This window comes from Pungitius pungitius, chromosome 4, assembly GCF_949316345.1.
Source record: "Pungitius pungitius chromosome 4, fPunPun2.1, whole genome shotgun sequence".
NCBI lineage: Eukaryota > Metazoa > Chordata > Actinopteri > Perciformes > Gasterosteidae > Pungitius > Pungitius pungitius.
In genome coordinates this window covers 21,964,903-21,986,532 of record NC_084903.1, presented here as the reverse complement: position 1 = coordinate 21,986,532, position 21,630 = coordinate 21,964,903, and the positions used below count along the sequence as shown (strand labels likewise).

Here is a 21,630-nt window from a genome sequence, read left to right as displayed (position 1 = left end):
GCACCATCGACGGTGACGGGGGGGGGGGGGGGGGGGGGCCTGCCACCATCACACGGTTTTGTGTATGTGCGTGCGCTCGGGTGGCTTAGAATGGACAACGGACATGTGTTTGCCACCCGAATCCGACCACAGCACTATAGTCACATTGGGACGTGAGCTTCAAACGTTTGACCTGACCTGACCTTAAACTGTGTGGATGGGAGTCAGCGAGGCATCTATTCCCTACAACACCTCAAACACGATCATGACAACGGGGAATCCGGTCACCGTTAATCCTCAGCAAAGCCCTACTAGACCAAATCATTTCCACTAATCCTGGTGTCATTTCTAATCTGTCAAAAAAAACACGAGGCTCCTTCAATATCGCATCAACTCAACATCAACTGTGAACAAATGAATGCCAATGACCGTCTCAAATAGTGAGACCTCACAGTTCTGAAAGAATATCACGGGGAAAACATTTTGCGTTAATGGAATTTGCCGTGGGTTGAGTTTTACATTATGACTCGTTCAGGCTCCATTCAGTAAAAACAAGCATTGGGCAAAAAAATGATAACATTAGCGTGATGTGTCAAAATACAATAGTTAACAAAGGTTAATAAAGCTATTTGAAGTTGTTGTATAAATATATATAAAATAGATACCAAGCAGATAATTAAAACTAATTAGTAATACTAATGCCATAAAAAAAAATTTAATTTAAGTACAACATATTTCCTAATCATTTGATTTAGGTTTTCTTATGCAAAGAACAAGTTTGGATGACAATAACAAGGTAAAAGGATAACAATTAAAACATTTTGGACGTTAATATCACCTTCAGAACGGTTGAAATTATTTTTTTTGGGACAGTGTAGAAAAAAACCCTGAACATTAAAAAAATATATTAAAATATTAGTGCAATTAAAGCTACAAATTAAGCAATGTTTTGATTGTGCCAGATGAAGTAATGATGCATTCTGCCGCTCATCAAGGCAACAGGTCGATGCAATCCGGTGGCATCAGATTGACCGGTGTGCGTTTGGCCCTCCTCACTATGAGCAGGAGAAACATTCCAACCACCCTTAATGCAGCGATAGCCATTCAAAGGTCAGTCATAACTCAAGAGCACAGTTCATTATACAGTCATTGACCGGTTTTCCCTGATTCGTTGACCTTCAAGAGCTTTTGATGTCTGTTCTCCGTGTTGCTCTCCACACATTCGCGGAGATGGCTGAGGAGAACCAGGTGCAGATGATCAAGTGTCCTTTTCTGGGTCCGTGATTCCAGGCAGGAGGCCACAGTCTGGGCTCGGCAGCTGTGTATACACCACGACTGGATCAATACCAGCAGAGAGCCTGTATTGATTATGTGTGTAAGTGATACTAGAATGGGGGTTGTTTCGGAAGGGGGGGGGGGGGTGGAAGGCCGGCAGCCTGGATCTGGGGAGGGAGGGGGCTTTCGTGGTAACCCTGGAGAGCTGGTGCGTGTCGCTTCTCTGCTTCATTATTCTCTCACGTCCCCTGATCTGTCATAGATGTCTAACACGTGTGCTCGGAGATGTCACATTATTCAATAGAGGTTGCCCCCCCCCCCCCCCCCCCCCGAGTTCCAAGGTTTTCCATTCCCTTCCTCCCCGTGTCTGGTCTGACCGCTGTTACCGACTTGCCTCCCTTCACCTCAAACAAGACCTTTGACTAATTAGAAAAACAAGCTACGTTTTATGGAGATGGCTTTGACATTCTGGATCTTATTGATTGTGACCTCAGCTGCATACGAGAAAATGAACAAGTGTGCTGGTCCCATCTGTCGGGCTGTTGATCCATGCTAGGACGATCCATGCTATGACGGTCTATGCTAGGACAATCTATGCTATGGCGGTCCATGCTAGGACAATCCATGCTATGGCGGTCCATGCTAGGACAATCTATGCTATGGCGGTCCATGCTAGGACGATCCATGCTGGGATGGTCCATGCTAGGACGGTCCATGTTGGGATGGTCCATGCTAGGACGGTCCATGTTGGGATGGTCCATGCTGGGATGGTCCATGCTGGGATGGTCCATGTTGGAATGGTCCATGCTGGGATGGTCCATGCTAAGATGGTCCATGCTGGGATGGTCCATGCTAAGATGGTCCATGCTGGGATGGTCCATGCTAAGATGGTCCATGCTGGGATGGTCCATGTTTGGATGGTCCATGCTGGGATGGTCCATGCTAGGATGGTCCATGCTGGGATGGTCCATGTTGGGATGGTCCATGCTGGGATGGTCCATGTTTGGATGGTCCATGCTGGGATGGTCCATGTTGGGATGGTCCATGCTATGACGATCCATGCTAGGATGGTCCATGCTGGGATGGTCCATGTTGGGATGGTCCATGCTGGGACGATGCATGTTTTCCAGTTTGGAAAGTTTAAGCTTTTGAACATTACAACCCCTATAAAATGATTGCTCTTCATCTTTTACTGAGCATTTTTGTCATGTTGAGTTTTAAAAATACAAGGCTTTTTAATTATTAGTATTATGTGGGAATTGTAGTGTTGGAGTGTTTTGGCTGGAGCAAAGTGCAATAAGCTGGTGTGAGAACCTTTTTCACTTCAAGAACATTTAATATTATAAAGTATACTGCTGTTGGTGGCTGTTTAGGTTTTTCGGGCTTCATGGAATGGATGTGGAAAAAAAAAAGAATTCTCCATTTCTTTGCTGTAGTTTGTACACCGTAATAATTTCCATTATTCACCAATTATTTTGATCTAAGCCACTGCACATTATATGAAAAACAAAAAAACACATCAAAACCGTAAGAGTCAATGTTTACCTCACTGGTCTTTAGTGCATGAAGATCAACGCAATAACTGACCCTAAAGTCTTACAATATTATGAGTAATATGGAGGTTCACGTCTGCTTGATGCTCAACAGTTGTAAAAGTTGCAATGAAATTGCATTACAATCATTATTTAGCAGATAGAGTGCAGCAGGGCCTAAATATTTGACCACGAGGGACATTTCTTCATAATTATTTGTGTACCATAAATGTCAAATATTAAATAGAAACCCGAAGCCGCCCGCTGTCCCAGCTGCTCTTTATTTACATTGATTGTGTCTTTACTATAGACAGAGTCACATGAAAAACATCTGCTATAACGCAGAGCTGAGTGCTCTCTGTGGAATTAAATGGCTCAATTACAGCAGAGCTCCGTGTCTACAGCGCTGCCCTCCGAAATGGTGCTGAGGCGGCATCCGGGAGCCATCGGGCCCCCCACCCCCACCCCCACCCCCACCACACACACAGTCCTCTGAGGGCACAAACTCCTCTTTCTGAAAATGTCATAGACCACTGTGATAGAAATAGCCTCACTCTTGCAGTACAGAACACCAGCAGCCATAATGAGCTGCCTCCCACTCCTGCATGCTGTAGAAGTTACAGCATGCAGACGACATGAAATAAGAACACAAATAAATGACCTCACGGACGACGTCTCGGGACCTTTATAACAGTGCTTTAGTGGTGGTGGATGGTCCCTTGCTTTTGCATTCTCTCCAGTAACAAAAGAAAAAATTATGAAAATAAATGAAAGTTTAAGAAAGTTCTAGAAGAAAATAATACAATTCCCCTTCTGGAAAAATAATACAGGCCCCATGTTCCCCCACTAATCCCAGTGCTGTCCCACAGCCCCCCAGGCAGTGTCCATTAATACTTAATTTAACAACCCAAGGCAGAAATCTCTATTTTGTGTAACAGAGGGGACTTTCTCCGGCATCCCTCTCCTTCACTTCACTTCTGTCCACAGACTCTGACGACAATGCCTCTCCAAACGTGTTGGGTTTACACTTAAAGTTCAATGGTGGAGGTTTGGTGCTGAGGCTGCAGGTCGTGTGTAGTTGGGGGGGAAAGGATGGGCTTGGAGGAACCTCGAGCTCCACACTCTGCAGATTAACAAAAGCAGCACCTTTCCCACCACTCGGCCCTCCTTATCGCTCTGAAAAGTCCTGGTGTGTAAAATTGAATTGCAATGTATTTCCCAGGATGAAGATGAGTGGGGTGGGGATTGATGGAATCATAATGTGGAGGAGCTGGGCGACATGCAACAACAACACACTGCTCACACACGCACACACACACACACAGTCTGACTGCAGAAACAAGATAACGGTGTTTTCCTAAAAACAAAAGGCACAAGTGGACCCCCACTAAGCCAAGGATCACGCATGCAGATCGGGTGGAGCTGGTGACCCTCTGTCACTCCGACATTAAGAAAAAACAGCAACAATCTCACCTTCCCGCTTTATTCCAGTCACAAACAACCGGAGCCTGAAGCTATGCTAACAGGTGCTGCACAAGGATTTTTTATGAGCTTGAAGTGAAAATAGTGGCATATCTAATAAGATGAAATACGTCCACTGGCAAGAATCCATCAGAATAAGAGCTCTCAGAGGGAAAATAATTAAAGTGTGAATTTATGTCTGATTGGTTGGGTGGACAGCTGTAGGATAAGCTCCCCCCAGATAAAATGCCAGTGCCGCTTCAATTATTACTTCATTTTACAATGAAATTAGAACCAAGATAAAAGGTTCCCTAATTAATAAAGACTGTTCAGTGTTCACAGCCACCGGCTACAACGGTTAATAATTTCTTTGTAAATGTGTGAATACACAGCTCATAGGAAATCCCATCGCCACAGGAGCGATCTGAAGCACCTGTTCGTCGTCCGAGCACCTGCCCTGAACCAGACTGAACCAGATCCTGCCCACTGACCCCCCCCCCCCAGTCAGCCATTACAATGTTGTGCGAGTCAGGACAGCCGGACCGTCACCATCCCTGCTGAGTGTGTCACTGACAACACCATGTATTCATCCGCGTGGACTCGAGCTGTCACACAAGAAATGGCTCTATTGAAAATGTGGATATTTCACTGGTACAGAGACTGAAACCTAATGTGTTTATCACGATAGCCTTTGACAGAAGCAAAGAAGCTGTTTTAAAAAAAAAATGGTTAATATGGTCCAAATATGTCTTTTCATAAAATCGTTTAACTTGCTGTAAACAATATAATTAATTCCAAAAGTTTGGTGAACTACCGACGATGATTAACACAACGTGTAATCGGTATGACAGACACCTTTAAATACAGAGAGAAGGCAAAAGATCCCGTTCCAGGGTCATGAAGGAGGTCCTTCCGCACACGAAGCTGAGCATGCGTTTGGTATGTATTTGTATGTGTTTGTGTGTCTTTCGGGCGCCCCCGTTAGCCAATCGCGTCGCCCGGCAGCTGAGGTCCTGCCCACCCCACCAGCCCCCTGCCACCTGTCCTTCACCCTCCCTCAGGGTGCGGGGGGCACAGGATGTCGGCCAGATGGCTCTTGAGGGCCACGAGCAGCATCCTGGTAGCAGCATCCTGCCCCCACCCCCAACCTCAGAGCTGCACGCCTGGTCCCACCTCCACCCTCTGACCCCCGCCCCCCCCCTTCCCCAATCCAAACCCCTGAGCCCCAGCGGCTCGTCAGTGCTGCATGACTGGGCAAACACAGTCCTCCACCAAAGTAAATCCCTCTTCTCCCCTCTGCAGCTGCCTGGTTTGTCAGAAAAGCTCAGCCGTGGCCTTAAGGCCGGCAAAAACAGCATTCACCACATTAAGATTTCCACTATCACAAAGTGCCACAGCCGGCTTCCACACGCTGAGTATTTATTTTTTTCCACGCTAGATGGAACTCCTTTAAAAGCAGGTGGGCCGGGGGGTTCTTCCCGCCACGGGGGCAGGAGCTAAATGAGATAACGAGCAGCCGGTAGGATCGCTAGAGATGGCGATCACTTATCCGGGTGATCCGGTCGAGATGCCGTTAGAAGGGGGGGGGGGGGTCACTTCTACGATAGGTCCTAAGTAATCTCAAAGGGCCGCTCATTTTTCATCCCACTGTCCTATCTCTGTGATATTACATCCAATTAGTTTCAGACAGCGGCGTGGCGGGGCGGCTGGCACGCGCCATCAATCAAACTCCGTCGATGACAAATCGTCAACCTTCCAGCGGAGAGGCGCCGACGACGCGGCGCGGAGGTGTTCGCCGGGGGTCTGACGGTTGTCTCAACCCCGGTGACTGGGAATCCAGCACCGGCTCCCACTCCCAGCAAGGAGACGTGTTCGTTATTCAGAATCCTTTCACCGGTGACAGCCCCGACTGGCGGACAGAGGCGTGTCCTTGAGTGAAGGGGGGCCCTGACAGCAGAAGCGGCACAGATGTTGTCGTCCTAATGAACAGGTCGGTTGCTCGGGGAGGGTACGGCCAAAGTGACCTCGCCCATATGTCGGGCTGAATGGGGAAACGCTGTAGAGAGAGCAGTATTATATGCCGTGATTATCTTTTGGGGCGAGCTAGTAATTTGATGACACATTAACGGGGTAAAGACATTATCTGAGGAAGAAGGATCAACACATCTGCCAGATCTTCTGAGAGAAACGACACAGACCCGGTTGTAGCTGGTAAAGCAGCGGCATGAATTAGGTAAATAAAGTACATGAACTTCAGGTATTTAAGAGCATATTTTCCGTCCATACTTTTTTACATGTTAGAAAAGTGGTTGCAACTGATTGCGCACTGAAGGTCAATAATTGGTTGCAAATTTCTCAAACCAGTTGCCAACGGCAACCTGGGCAATCCTTGTTATCAAGCCCTGATTTCCCTCGGTTAGAAACCAGTCCGAGGAAAACAAAACTGCACCTTTAGCCTGCTGCCAAGTGAAAATGGATAGATGAATGGACGGGGGGGGGGGTGTCTCTGGTATCTTGTGAAAGAAACAAACAACGCCGTCCAGGATTTGCCACTAATCTGTATCTCTTGGTTGATGAGGCCGTGCGAGGATGACTGCAGCACACGTATCCGCGGTAAACACCTCATCATCCTACAGAACCGCACCCGCCTCTTAATGAGCAGCCAGAGAGGACTAAGGGGACACAAATGCTCAACTTCCAATGGTTCAGATTGAACAATTAGTGTTCAAATTGGCTCTCATCCTCAACGTACTGTATCAATAATAGATTCCATTACAGAATGTCACCTTGTGAACGCCCTCCGTCGTCTCTGTCCAACGCAACACTTTTCCACTTCATGTAGTGAAATCTAAATAGTTTTCCTCTAATTGCCCGTTTCAGGCCCTCTCCCAGCATAACAAAGTCTAGTTTGTGTTACAACCCTGTGGATGGTAATAAATACATAAAGAGCGTTGCTTTATCACGAAAACACGTCGTCAAGCTTTAAAACGCGACTACGAGAAACGCAAGGTTATGACAACACTGCTCAAGATGAACGCTGTAAATCCACAGCAGCTCGGCGTGAGGTCAGTACATAAATCACACTGCGGTGTAATAACACAGAGTTCATTGTGTTTCATTAGCGCGCGTTCAGGCCCGTGTTCAGGCCAACTGTCCAATGCGCTGTTCAGACGCTGTTAATCACGGAATCAGCTCGCGGCTCCTTTTCTTTGACAGCGATCCAATAAATCAAGCACGTTTATGTGCCATTTAAAGCGCTCCAACATAATTTCACCAGATATGTGATGCATAAGGGACACAGTGCATGAATCAAAAATGAGGAATATAACGCGACCCATGGCGCCTTTGTCCAATGCAATGCATTGTGTAGCTTATTATTTTAGATTTGCAAGATTATATTCTTCAGGTTATCCAATTACCGGAGTATAATGTTGACAGGAGTTATTATATTTCTTTTCAGAGGTCAGGCAGTTCAGAGGCTAATTTTAAACCAATTAAAAGCTAAATCATCTTCAGGCAGTGAGTTCCAATATTACAGCCAATACATTGCAACTCTCTGTGCTTCACACAGGCTGTTTTCACACAGAATATTTTAATATGCCGATGGTCTATTATCTGAGACTTCACAGTCAGTCACCTGTACTTATTGGAAAATTAAATATGGAAATTTAAAAAGTTTTGATATTATGTAAAGCAATCATTGTCTTGATGTAGGAGATTTTTTTTTAACTTGTATAGTTCAAAGCTGATTCTGCTCACACATTAAATTGAATTCTGAAAAGTAATTTCCAATTCAGTTTGACTTGGAAAATCAAATAACAAATTGGATGCTGTTCCCCTCACATGCCAGTTTAAAATACCCCCCATTTGCCAAAGATGAGGTTGAGTGAAAAGGAAACCCTGCAATGCAGGTCTCACCCTACGCTTACAGGGAAAAGCAGGTACAATCAGGACAACCTTAATAACGTCTCGCCTCCGGATCGACAATTCATGAGCCCAAAGATCCAAATCACACGGTATCCCGTTTTAATGAATACCAAATGAGCACAAACAGGCAGGTTTCTGGTCAGAGAAAGTCTAATAGTTTTGCCTCAGCGTGCATGCACCACGATACAATGCATCCCTGATTCTCCTCCCACGCTGTCGCCTTTCACCGTGTGGGTCCTTTGATTGCTGCTCAATGAACATTAACGTATGGGGCAGGCGACGTGTAAGAGAGTAAATCTAGTTCTCACAAAGGGAACAAAATCCAATTATCTTGCACCGCGGCCACTATCACATGCGGGATCTTGAACTCACGCAGCCCAGGTAATCGTCTGGGGACACTGAAACCTCTCCGCATGGATGCCCAACGTAATTCTCCAACAATGGGAGCCCGTGTGTCCACGTTACCACCTCGGCGCTTTCAATTTATCTAAGTCGCCTGATGTCCATTACGAGGGAAGGTGAGCATTGGCTCAGTCTGGGCACAACCTCACCCCCCCCCCCCCCCCCCCCCCCCCGGAGAGCGTCTGGCCTGGTCTGGCCTCCGATTGATGATGCTGTGAACCGGGGGGCTTCTCCTGGAATCCAGACATGTCACCGCTGGGTAGGTTACCGCGGTAACATCCGCGGCAGACAAAAAAATAAACGGCGGTTGTGGCGTGTGGCGTTTTATGACTATTGTCTCGGCAGACATGCTTAAAGTCCCTTCGCATCCACAGGGAAGGGTGGAAAATTGGGAAGCGGCAGCTGGGACTTTGGTCCCATCAATTAATATTCATGTTCTACATAATCCCAGGTGATTAATTCAACACACCTGATCAAATCAATAATTTACAGGGAGATAAAAAGGTAAATAAGCCAGAAAAGAATCTGATCTTTTGGATGACCTACAGTAGCACCATTAAAACACAACCTTAGATGTAAAGGACACAATTTTTATTTATCAGAATAAATGTTGACCCATTGAGTCAGTAACAACATGTCTGACGGGAATATCGCTTAACTTGAATATGTGAAGATCACGACAACAGCTCCACTCTTAGTTAATATTCCAGAAAGCTTCAAAATGAAGATTCTAATTAAGTAATTCATCAGATTTTAAAAGAATTTCATGGTTTACTATGATCAGGTTGGTGTTTTTTAAGTCACGTTTTTATAATCAAGGTGAAATATAATTGCTTCGTAATTTTTTGAAACTATAAAAGGTGCAAATAGATGGCAGACATGTGAAAGGCGATAGCAACGTTTTAAAAGATAGCCCAGCTAACTGTGTAAATCAGTGGAATCAGCATTCACTGAAGGCCGGCTGAGCAAAATCAGCTCCCCATTGAATATCAAAACTGAATCAATACAGACATCTTTTTAGCGTGTGCACGGTTGCCGCCTGGTGATTCCTTCCGGGTCCTTCGCAACATCCTCAGAGTAAAAAACATCTCTTCCGGATGTCAGTTCAACCCGGAACGAATGCGGAAAAATAAGCCAGGTTTCTCCATCTGACCCGGAACTGAGGGGGTTAATAAGCCCAAGGAGCTGTCTGTTAGTTTCCAACTGACTAATCATGCAAACCTTCATCAGTTGTTGAGAGCAAAAGAAGAAACATCAGGGAGAGTAGACGCTGGGAGGGTTTGCGTACGACAAAAAGTACTACATCAGCCTCGGGTGGAAAATGCTGAAAAAGGGGGAAAATGAGTCCCGGTTTCAGGTAGCCCATCAATCTCAACGCAGACCCGCCACAGTAATTCTACACAACCACAATGCATCGAAGGAGACTTCACAGACGCCGCAATGTTTTAGCCCGAGTCTTTGGCCTCGGAATCGATCCGGGTTGTGCGTCCTTTTGACACCCGAGCGTGTGGTCCCGATGAAGGTCACAATGGGTCACAACGCAATGCAAATACCACAGAGGACTTCGGAAAATATCCATCTTTCTGACCTTTTTTCTCGGGTTGACTATTTGGAATCGACGCGTTGCAATTTTAAATCAACTCATCAAAGGCGGCAGCAGTTTGGGTTTGGCTTCTTGATCTCTGACGCGTCAACCTATGCAGAATCCCCTTTTCGACGTTAAAACACGAGAAGCACATTAAGGGAGCCCGCTCCCGTCGGCCTCGCGCACTCCGCCCCACACACACAGCCCTAAGATAAGGGGGGGGGGGGGGGGGGGGGGGGGGGGTCACTCACCCTTTTCTGGTCCTCCAGGCCGTGCTGCACGGGTTTCCTCCTCGGGTGCTGCTGTGGACTCGCCTCGCCTGCTCCCGCCTCCATCTTTCCATCAGGCTCGGCCCTCGGCTAAGTACCCAGCCTCCGGAGAAATGAAGGGAAATACCTGCTCCAAGTGTTCAAGTCCCCTTTCCCACTCGGGTTCCCGGGTTGTGGCGCATGAGTTTCAAACCCCCCCCCACCCCCCCGAAAAATGTAAATAGAGTAGGGAGAAAAAAAGTGTCTGTCCATCAACTCTGCTTCTTTGAAAAGGTGACACCCGATCTCTGGGAGGATCCGACCTCGGCCACACGCCTCGTCTTTCTCTTTTGGTCCCGGGGGGCTGACCCTGAAACGAGCGTCGGGGCAGAAGACGGGAACCCGGAGATAACCAGGATGGTCCTCTCCCTCGAAACCATCATCGCGGCCATGGAGATTTCATCTTAGAGAACGATCTGGAGCCTCTCTTTAGCCTGAGATTTAATCTAAACACGGAGGCACGTCTCAGTTTATATTTGGAGTTAAGCTTTCCAGCAGGAGCCTTGAAGAAATATATAAAAAAGAATGTCCAGAGAATGTAGGTGTCCAGAAACTGGTGTCGCTCACAGTTCAGAGGTCAAGTGTGGGATCAGAGCTTCGGTCAAGAGAGGAAACAAGAGTTAAAAGTGAGAGTGCTGTGGTGTCAAAAAGACAAATTACATACAAAATACATATATAAATGGACACAGATTCACAGCAGATAATCCGCCTCTGACGACGGATTAATCTGAAATAATTCCCGCTTCCCTCCTGACATGTTTGGAGGTGCCACTTGCATTGCATCTGGAAAAGAGCGTCCGTGGGAGTAAATCAAGGAAAAGACGAGTTATGACGAGTTTACCGCCATCTAATTACTGCTGGGGACAGCTTTTACCACCCATTAAAAAACACCTATTTATACATAAAAGCGTAACTTTTTAAGTGTGCCGATAAACTTGCATTAGTGGCCGCGCCGTTCGTGTTAATTGGAGAACGACAAAACACAAGCATTAACTCAAGAGTTGGGGGGGGGGGGGGGCTGGAACAAATCGCCTGCCGAGGGTTTGAGCCGCTGCAGCATCACTAACAGCCGAATCCAGTGCGCCCTCCTCGGCTCGGATGACAGACCGGCTCACGGAGAAACTGTTTGCCCCCTCCATGTAAGAACATGACAAGAAGCACGGGGAGAAACGGGACGTTCAAGGCGCGGTACCTGTGGTCAGAGAGGACGCTCGCGCGGCACTTCGCCGGGTTCTTACCTTTCCGGTGGGGACGGTTCCTGCCTCGTGCGTATCGCTGTCCGCTCATCTCCGGCTGAGAGAGCGAAGCGGCCAGGTGCTGCGTTCACGCGCAGTGGGAAGTATCGCGACATCACGGGTCATTTCGCGTTTGGCACCGTTCTGAACGTTTATTAAATCTACGTTTTGTGCTCTGAAGTAGGTATGTTGAAGTGTCTTTAGGTTGGTGGACTATTTCCCGCCGCTGTAAAAGCGTTGGATTTTGTAAAATAGTACGAAACATTGTTTTGTCACTGTTATCTTAGAAACAAGGAAGATGGGGTGCACTTCACACTGTTTTTAGAGATATAGCTGTAATACATTTTACACGAAGGAAAACATGGCGGATCTCTCGGGGGGGGGGGGGGGTTATAATTAACCAACATACATGTTCCTTGACCGAAGCCTTTACCACAGTTGTACATTGGTCACTTTCTCATTTGTTTCTTTTTAAACCAGGTACCTTTGAATCACTGTAACCCAATTGGAACGGGTGGTCTAACTTACGAGGATAACTTGAAGGCAGCATCGGGGTCCCACTCGCTCTCCCTCTCTCTCTCTCGCAACCGTGACATTACGTCACCGGATGCTTCAAGCGCCGCAGTTCTCTCCCAGCATCCTTGAAGTCGCCCGTGGGTTTCCATGGCGACTCCCGCTAAATCAGCGCTCTTCCGCCATCTAGCGCCGAAACGGAGACGTGTCGGCTGTATCCTGAACTGGAGTCAGACACTATGACAAATCAATTAAATTAATCTATCAGATAACTGCGGCCACAGCGATGACTACCGTGTCATTATGAATATCCATTTGACAATGTAATCACGTTGCGCTTCAACACGCATAGATTAATTTTTGTTGAAACATAATTATTCACTTAATTAAAGACTTTTTTTTCTGAAAGACATGGTCTGATTTGATTAGGTGTTTAATGGGAAACATTCATTAACTGCACAAACAGCGCGGTGGTGGTACTAAAATAAAGCAGCAGTTAAATTATCCTTCAAGCATTAAATTCCACAGATGGGCTGGTTCCATCTGCTTCAAATGTGACGTGTGTTTTTGTCTTAAAACCACTTTGTATGACAGGAAGTTCTAGCGCTGATCCGATGATGCATAATATAGTAGTAATTTTATGGAAATTGTCACAAAATATAAATATAATATATATTATTATTATTTTTAAATCTCTCAGTGCATACACACCACACGAAATGCCACGTCACGGCACGCCACGTGCTCCGCAGTGCGCGCGAGTAGGGTGCACTGAGTAAGGAGCGTGTTGGAGGTGACTTCAAAATAAGAGCACGGTAAACGTGACCACGCATGCCACATTCATTTAATAATTCAGTCAATACATCTGTACGTCATAGATTCATTATCAATGAATGTAACTAAATGAAAGAATGACTAATTCTAAATATTATGAATAACTCAATAATAATCTGTATGTTGACTCAGACTTTTTTTTATAACTATATATTCATAACTATGTTTTTTGTATAACTACGGACCTATTAACTTGTAGGGGAATTATTTGAGACCATATTCACTTACATCTAAAATGAAACTAGAGGTAATTTGGCTCTCATGAATGTGATTTGATAAAAACTCATGATTTGAGATTTTGAAATGTCCTTATTTTGTCCTAATCCCACCTGGAGGTGGCATGCCTGTACATATGAATGTCCTGCTGTTCTTTGAGGCAGTCTGCTATCAATCCAAAGTGCAACTAGTCACTTTGGGTAACTTTGTAGTTTCTGAATTTGATGTAGTGTACTGTCATTTTTAGGTATATGTACATGTATTCTGTATTTATGTTATTGAGTCAGTATTAACATTGTAGGAAACTTAAACATAACAAGTGTGTGGAAAACAGCATGCTGGTAAAACAATAAAAACATTAATATACAAAAACAGCCTTTCTAAAATTACTTTCATAAAATATACAAAGTAGCAGTAAATAATCTACCTTTCTAGACCAGAGCACAGTAGTAAAAACATCTCCGTTCTGCTTAAGCACACCATGATTCTTGGTTTATGCGCCTCAGCAACACCTCACAGGTCTGTCAAACAGGAATCAATGAAGAATTATGCAATAAACTCAAATGGATATTGTAATGTTTCTACAATACTACAACTACAATATCCAAATTATGATTTTAAACATATTTATAAAAAGGAGACTACAGCAAATCAGTCACCAAACAATGCCAGCCTCGGCTGGCGTCCCATTTGGGTTTAATTTCGAGATGAAAGGTGAACTTCCCGCCCATTTTTAAAGTCCTCCCCCCACCCCCCCTTGCCTGCAGGCCAGACCTCGTGTCATCCACTTCCTCACATATATCAGCCACCATCTTTTGAAGACCAGACCCAAGTACTCCTGAGCCCCTTTTTTATTCTATTTATAATACATCTCACATAGTTCCAGTTGCACTGCAAATGTGTCAAACCCCATTGCTCAAGACCACGGCCCAACAACAACAAAATGTCATCCCTGTAGCACTCTGTGAGGCACAGAAAACATTTACAGAGGTCCCTCTAAATGTTTAATCCAGCCACGCTCATGACATGATTATCACACCAAATTGATGGGAGATCCCCAAACAGATTGCCTGTTTATTCATTTTTTTACACACCTGAGAACAACTTGGAAAAAAAAAAAGGAATATTATCATTGTAGTTTCACATGAATTAAACCAACCCATATCATTTATATGTCATAAATGTCAGATTTAGACCAGACCGTCCCTGGAGACGTGCGGTCGACGTGTCGTCTGGCCCCGCCCCTCTGCCACAGGAAGGAAGCGCACGGGGCGGGGCGAACGCTTGGAAGGTCACTCAAATGTTTCACATCTGTAGTAAAGTTGACCGAGAGTCCACTCCTCACTAGCAAGGGAAAAGAGATTAACAGTTAGTCACAATTTTCAGGGATTCTTTTTTTTTGGGGGGTGGGTTGCTTGGTAACGTGTGGTTTTATATTAAAATCTACAATTCGGCGCGCGGGGGTCATCCTTTGTAAATAACGTAGCCGGGTTAACTTTATCCACAACATGAAGACGGGACAAGTCCTTTGAGCAAAGACGTGTTTCGCGGATTTTGGGTAAGTCTGCACACAACTGCTCGTGTTATCTTTCTGTTTGTAGTCACCCTAAAATGGATCAAGCTGTTACGTTTAACTGAAGCTGTGTTGTCGCGGTCGGTGAATTACCGCCTTCTGTTTACTCAAGGGATCAACTTTTCGGCCACGTAACCTAAGTTAAGTTCGCTTCCTTCGTGAGTTTATACGCTAAATCCGTTGTAGTGAAGCTTCTCGATTATCCGGTTTTACCAGATTTATTAACGTTAACCCCAGACAGCGGGCGCCTGCTGTGGGGCTACGTGACACGAATTGAATCTTTTAGCGGGTGAAACCGAACACTCCTCGGACGAGTCGCCTGCTTAAAGGCAACGCCGTCGTTGTAGCAACGACTCGGACTTCGGCCACAAGCTTATCTCGTTTTTTAAAGGGAAGTTAGCTGTTAAAAGAAGTTCCGCGCCAAGGATTTCAAAAAACTGTTTACCTGCGCGGGACGGACTTTCCACTTCCGGTACGCCTGCTCGCCCGGCGCTCCCATTGGCTGCTCACGTCTGAAAAAGGGCGGCACCGCCGCGTCCGTTGCGCCCGGCGATTTGATGGAATGCACGTCAGTTACCGCCAATAATGATCTGTGTTTTGATTAGACTTTCGCAATGATTTGTGAGTTTATTTTCAAAAAGAAGCGCGGGGAGCAACATCATCAAACCTGTTGTTAAGCTCATTATTAGCACAATATGTTGAGAAAATAATAAGCCGACCTTACGTTTAATTTTTGCCGGTTAGCTAGTAAAGGGTTTGATTTCAAGTTAACGTTGTATTACGTTCAGGCTATAAATTGTTTTGGTTGGGGGGAAATAGTGGAATACATTAATCACATACTGAAAAAACTGTATTATTTCTTAGTTATCTCAATCCATGAAATATGCTTATGCTGAAGTGGTAAACGGTATTGTATCAGACATTTCGCTTAGCCAGCTAGGAGTAAATGGGCTTGTGTATCCAAATAAAGCATTTATCTTTTGTTTTTCTCCTTTTTTTTTTAATGATTAGGATGGTGGCTTTGTTGTACCCCAGGCTCCAGTGAATACTCCAAAGAGGTAATCTAGTCTGAGAGCGGTGTCAGCGGAGAACCAGCTCGCCATGGGTCCCCTCACTACGCCTAAGAAAGGGAGGGACGCAGGTTCCGTTGACCCCTGGACGCCGACCTCCAACCTCAAAATGCTCATCAGCGCTGCTAGTCCGGACATCAGGAACCGAGAGAAGGAGCTGTGCATGGACCACGACGGACCAGACGGTCTTGACGGTTCGCAGGTACAGGAGGGTGTGAGGAGGGAGAGAAAGAAAATCATTAACAAAAAGACGCTTTCCTCTGAAGCCCACGGTGTTCCAGGTGACCCATTTGTTATCTGTTCTCTTTTTCGTAGGAAACTGAAAATGGAGAAGAGTCCGAGAAAATGATCAGCAGGAAGGAGAAGAGCCTGGGTTTGCTCTGTCACAAGTTCCTCGCCCGCTACCCAGATCACCCAAATCCAGCCCTCAGCAACGACATCTGCCTGGACGACGTGGCCACGGAGCTCAGTACGTTTTATTCGTGGCTATTACTGGTTTTGAAGGACTAAGTAATAAGACTGCAATTTATGCGAGCTATTGGGACGCCAGTAATGATCAAATCGCAGTAGGCGTCACGCAATGTATCCGCATGCGAATGTGGGACCAAACGAAACAAATCCCTCCTGTCGGATTTTCAAATATTCTAACGGCGATTTACTTGAACCTGTCTCTGCTTCCCGTCCGGCACAGGCGTGGAGCGCCGGCGCATCTACGACATCATGAACGTGCTGGAGAGTCTGCACATGGTGAGCCGCTCGGCCAAGAACCGCTACACCTGGCACGGGCGCACCAAGCTGACCCAGACGCTGGCCATCCTGAAGCAGGTGGGCGAGGAGCACAGGTACGGCCAGCAGATGCTGCACATCCGCCAGCGTCTCCTCCACCGGGAGTTCGACTTTGACGCGGAGGAGAAGGAGAACGAGGAGGCGGTGGAGCTGCAGAGCGCCGAGCAGGGGCAGAAGGAGCTCTTCTTTGTGGAGCTTCCAGGAGTGGAGTTCAAAGCAGGTGAGAAGCTTGTGGGTTGTATATATCCCCCCCCCCCCGGTTCTTCAGAGTTTTTGTACACAGTTAATGTCCCTGACATTTCTACACATGCTTTTGTGGCGCCGTGCTCTGACACATCTTCCTCTTCTGCTGCTCCCGTCCAGCCTCCGTTAACAGTCGGAAGGACAAATCTCTGAGGGTGATGAGCCAGAAGTTCGTCATGCTCTTCCTGGTGTCCGATCCTCGCGTGGTCAGTCTGGACGTGGCCGCCAAGATCCTGATCGGAGAGGAACAGGGCGCAGATCGAGACAAGAACAAGTTCAAGAGTGAGTACTCAGCCGGATGGATACAGAGTTTTCTCTTTTTTTTTTAGTGATGAAAACAGTGCTCACCATTGTTCTGCAGGCCGATGATCTCGGGTGTTTTTTTTTTTGTGTGTGTGTTCCGCAGCCAAAGTGCGGCGGCTGTATGACATCGCCAATGTGCTGCGCAGCCTGAAGCTCATCGAGAAAGTCCACGTGACGGAAACGAGGGGGAGGAAACCGGCCTTCGAGTGGGTCGGCCCCGAAGATTTCCCACAAGTTGAAGGTATCGTGGACCCTGGGTTTTCTATTTCCGTTCATGTACATGCTGTTTGCAATTCAGGACATTATTGATCCGTTAAATCGGCACCTGACCACGTTCACCGCCTTGTCGTGTCAGGCTCGGCGAGCTCCGCGTCGCAGTTCTCCGCCGCCAAGAGGACGCTCCTGGATTCCCGCGCGTCCGCGGACAACTGCGCCAAGAAGCTGTTTCCGCTGCCGGGCACCAAGCGCGGCTTCACCCGGCACCCCTCCCTCATCAAGCTGGCCAAGAGCATCCAGGACGACCGCCGCAAGATCAACTCGGCCCCCACCAGCCCCGTCAGGAGCGTCCTCGGTGAGTGGCCCCCGAGGCTCCCCCCCATCCCCCCCGGTTCAGCGGCGTTGTGTGTGTTGTGTCTTTTACGAGTCTTCTCCCCCCCCCCCTTTTTTTTTTTTATTTCTCCTCAAGGCGATTCCTCGAACACTTCCTGCCTGAACAAAATGGCTCAACTCGCTGCCATCTGTAAGATCGAGCTCGACCAGAAGTGCCCGTAAGTGCAACCTAAACTTTAATCTGTGCGAGACGGCGAAATAAAACAAGCTTTCAAGGCTTTGTAAGTTTGTTGTGGCTACGACAAAAAAATAATAACCCACGCAGACGGGCCCTGATTAAGCTCCCTGCGCCATGTTTTCATATTACGGCCTTTGTAGATCCCCGGGTTGTTAAACGAGGCTCCTGCTTCTGTTCCAGGGCCGCTGCTCCAGAACCTGCTGCTGCTGCTGAGACCCACGCCGCCACCAGGCCAGCCCCGACCCCCTCTGCTTCGGCGAGACCGCCTCGGGCCCCGTTACTCACTCCGAGCCCCCAGCCGGCCGCGCCCGGGGGCCCCGTCGCCTACGTCCCCGCCCAGTGTTCCCCCCTGATCCCCGTCCTGCTGCAGCAGCAGCCGGGGGGCGTGCCCTACGCCGTGTATTTGCACTCGCCGTCCCCGAGGCCGAACCCGCTGGTCAGGCCGCAGCCGACCAGCCTCGCCGTGCGCTCCATGACCTTCGAGGACAAGGCCGGCGGGCAGAGCCCCACGGGCCAGAGCGCCGCGTTCAAGGCGTCGGACGTCAGCCCCCTGGTGCTCAAGCGGCTGCTTTTGGATTCGGGCTTGGAGAGCAGCCCCCCAAAAGCCAAGAGGAAAGACCCGAGCTGCATGGTAAACGAAAAATCTACATTCACCTGAGATTCGGGTGGATTATTATTATTTTTTAATAAAAGCCAACATCAGTTATTTATTGCCCACATTCAGTATTTCTCTCCCTCCGGTAGGAAACATCTCCAAAACTGTGTGACATCCTCCAGGCCCGTCTGAACCACCACCGCGGCGGCGGCCAGCCCTCCAGCCGGCCCTCGCCCCGAGCCCTCCACCTGGACCCGGAGTTCGTCAACACCCCCGGCAGCGCCGTGACCAATCAGACGCTAGAGCAGAGCCTGGAGAACTTCCTGGACCGAGAGGACAAGTCGGACAACGAGGCGGGACTGACGCCCGTCAGAGTCGTGCCGCTCACGCCGGGGCACCTCCACAGCGAGGTAAGAAACCCCCCCCCCTACACACACACACACACACACACAGACGCTGCTGACCGGGCTTCAGTTGACTGCAGACATTTACTTTGCCTCCTGTGCAGACCTTGGTGCCGGCCGGATACCTGATCCCCATCTCCCAGCAGTCCCTCATCGGCTACAGCTCGGCGATTCAGGACTCGGGGAGAGAGAGCGGCAAGGCCTCCACGCCCACTCGCAACATCTACCAAACACCGACCGCAGGTAGGGCCGTCATAGAATGTCCGTTTTGAGGTCTCGGGCACAGCGTTGTGGAAAAAGACTGCATGTTTTATTTTTTCCTTTGTTTTTTTCACTCCTTTTGCTGATCTTTGCCAAGATTGGGTCCATTTTGGGAGAGGGTGAGGTGTGCAGCGGCATCGCGTGTCAGACTTGATCGACAATCGAAACACATTTTTGGGACGACAAAGGAAAAGAATAAATAAATGTCATGTTCATTCTTAGCTTTTGGAGGCTGTGTCACAGTCAATATTACACAAAAGGCCACATGGAAAATGTCCTGGGAAGTATGCTATTGATTTTTCTCTGTTCAGAATTGACTTGCTGTTAACTACAAGGTGAGGTAGAGCATGTGAGTCACTTGTTTTAAAATCATTTGTATTATTATGTCCTCACCAGGCTCCAGACCAGCCTTGGCCCAGGAGATCACGCCCATCACCCTTCGTTTCCACAAGCCCTCGTCGTTCTCGTCCTCCTCCTCCTCCTCGCCGCACGCCATCCAGCAGCCCCACCGCCTCCACAGCCCGAGTCCCGCCATCCTCAACTTCACCCTGCAGAACCTGGGCCTGATCTCCGCCTCCAGCCCGGGAGCCGCCTTCCCCGCCCCCCAGACTCCGGACTGCGCCCCGCCCGGCCCGCTGGCTCTGCAGCAGAGGGGCATGGTGTTCATCAAACCCGTGTCCCCGGTGCCCGTCCAGCAGTCCGTCACGGGGACACCGGTGGCCCTGTTCAGCGTGCAGCAGGTAGAAGACACACAGTGACACCTGTCATGGTGGAAATTCAATGGTTTATTTTCATGATAAAAACACTGGCTGTTTAAATAAATAGAAACAGCTGAACTCTACCACCCACCTGTAAAAAAATATTTGTATGATATTGAGTCTAAGAGAAAACAACTCGTAGTGATGCTACTAGGGACTAAAACATCAGCTTTCATTTGCAATTTGTATCTCTCCTCATGTGCCACAACTTTTATGGAAGTGCAATACTATGTGAAGGACAATATCAACAATAACCCTGTCAGATTGATTGAACTACTTTTAAGGAAAGAGGGTCTTAATAACACACGCAGAAAGTGTCCCTTTTTGATCTGCATCAGGAAAGCTGGCGAATTCTGCTTTCAATCTGTGTGAATTTTAAGGTTTTCAAAGAGTAACTGATGGTTTTCTGTCGCCGCAGCCCCTGATGACCACCCCCAAAGGAACGGGGCTCCCCCAGCAGAGCTTCTTCCACACGCCGGTCCCCGTCTCCCCCCTGGCCGCCATGGTAACCGCCGGTGGACACCTGGCCGCCAAAACCGTTTACATCCCTCAGAGGAAGCTGGACGTCGCCCCCGAGGACTCGTGAGGGAGACCCTCTGGTGCCCCTGTGCATTGTGGGTCTGTCAATGCTCACGTCTGCGTGAGCATTTCACCGCATTCATTCATTCTGAACATTTCAGGCGGCTTTAACCGTAGCTGCCGTGCAGACGTTAGGCCCCCCCCCCCACCCCACCCCCCCGGGGGCCGGCCCCACGCGCCCATGGGACGCGTTGTCCCGGAAACGGTTCTACCGCCATTACGTTTGCAGGACCTAATGTAGAAGAACTTGTTTTCTTGTTGATCAATATTTTTCTTCTTTATTCTAGTTAATTCTTTTATGGTGGGCGGTGTGAACACCAATTTGCTTTTTTTTTGTAAAGAATCAGTGCTGTAAAGGGCAGAACACTTAGTGACATGGATGTTGATTGATTGGGCACATTGCTGATTGGTAATTTTAGTCTTAGACCTAATGAGAAGACTTTTGCACAAATGTACACATTAACTGTCCGCTCTGTTACAAATGAGTTTGTTAAGAATATGTGAATGCGTGTGCTTATGGATTAATCAAATGTGTTTAATTTATAAGGAAATCACCTTTTGTGTTTTGATGTCCTGCTAAATGTAAAATGGTAATTGAATTTTAATACATTTTTTCTATGAACACGGTGTGGTGTTGGTCTGTTTCTGCTTACGTCTCTACAACTGTTAGATTAATCGTAGCAAAATTCCTAAAATTAAAAACTTCTGTTTGATAACTAGTTACAGGGGGATAAAATGAACTTTCTGTTCTCAACTCCAAGCAGAACACAAAGAAAAAGGTTATTTTAGGTTTTAAAGGTGTTCTCAGGATTGTTTGGGTCTTTCACAAATGTGTTGACTGCTTTTCTTTCCCCCAAATGCATTTGCAAAGCAATTTTGTCAGCACTGTTAAGGCCCCATATTGATAAAATGTATTATTTAAACTGCGTGAAAGTATCAACACGCTCAGTCCTGCAGCTGTCTGTTCTTTAAACAAGTCGTCGGGATAAAAACTATTAAATATT

The 21,630-nt window shown here is 47.4% G+C and overlaps 2 protein-coding genes across 2 annotated transcripts in view; one reads left to right on the top strand and one right to left on the bottom strand.

Annotated features, from left to right (window-relative positions):
- The window catches only part of nav2a (neuron navigator 2a), a 118,267-nt gene extending 107,687 nt beyond the window's left edge, over positions 1-10,580 (bottom strand). The window contains exon 1 of the mRNA XM_062561860.1: positions 10,413-10,580. Coding sequence (XP_062417844.1) covers positions 10,413-10,496 — 84 coding nt within the window. The 5' untranslated portion in view covers positions 10,497-10,580. The remainder of the gene's footprint in view (positions 1-10,412) is intronic.
- Positions 10,581-14,547: 3,967 nt separating this feature from the next.
- Positions 14,548-21,630, top strand: e2f8 (E2F transcription factor 8). The gene is made up of 13 exons (XM_037456686.2): positions 14,548-14,825; positions 15,852-16,112; positions 16,226-16,379; positions 16,602-16,916; positions 17,060-17,221; positions 17,346-17,483; positions 17,598-17,813; positions 17,928-18,009; positions 18,210-18,660; positions 18,774-19,034; positions 19,133-19,271; positions 19,686-20,029; positions 20,466-21,630. Exons 2-13 carry the CDS (start codon positions 15,942-15,944, stop codon positions 20,631-20,633), a joined length of 2,601 nt encoding a protein of 866 aa, XP_037312583.2. The 5' UTR covers positions 14,548-14,825; positions 15,852-15,941; the 3' UTR covers positions 20,634-21,630.

Coding starts and splice junctions, on each gene's coding strand:
- e2f8 (XM_037456686.2), top strand. CDS start 15,942: ATGGGTCCCCTCACTACGCCTAAGAAAGGGAGGGACGCAGGTTCCGTT. Junction 16,380..16,601: donor CGACGTGGCCACGGAGCTCA/GTACGTTTTATT, acceptor CGTCCGGCACAG/GCGTGGAGCGCCGGCGCATC. Junction 17,222..17,345: donor AGACAAGAACAAGTTCAAGA/GTGAGTACTCAG, acceptor TGTGTTCCGCAG/CCAAAGTGCGGCGGCTGTAT.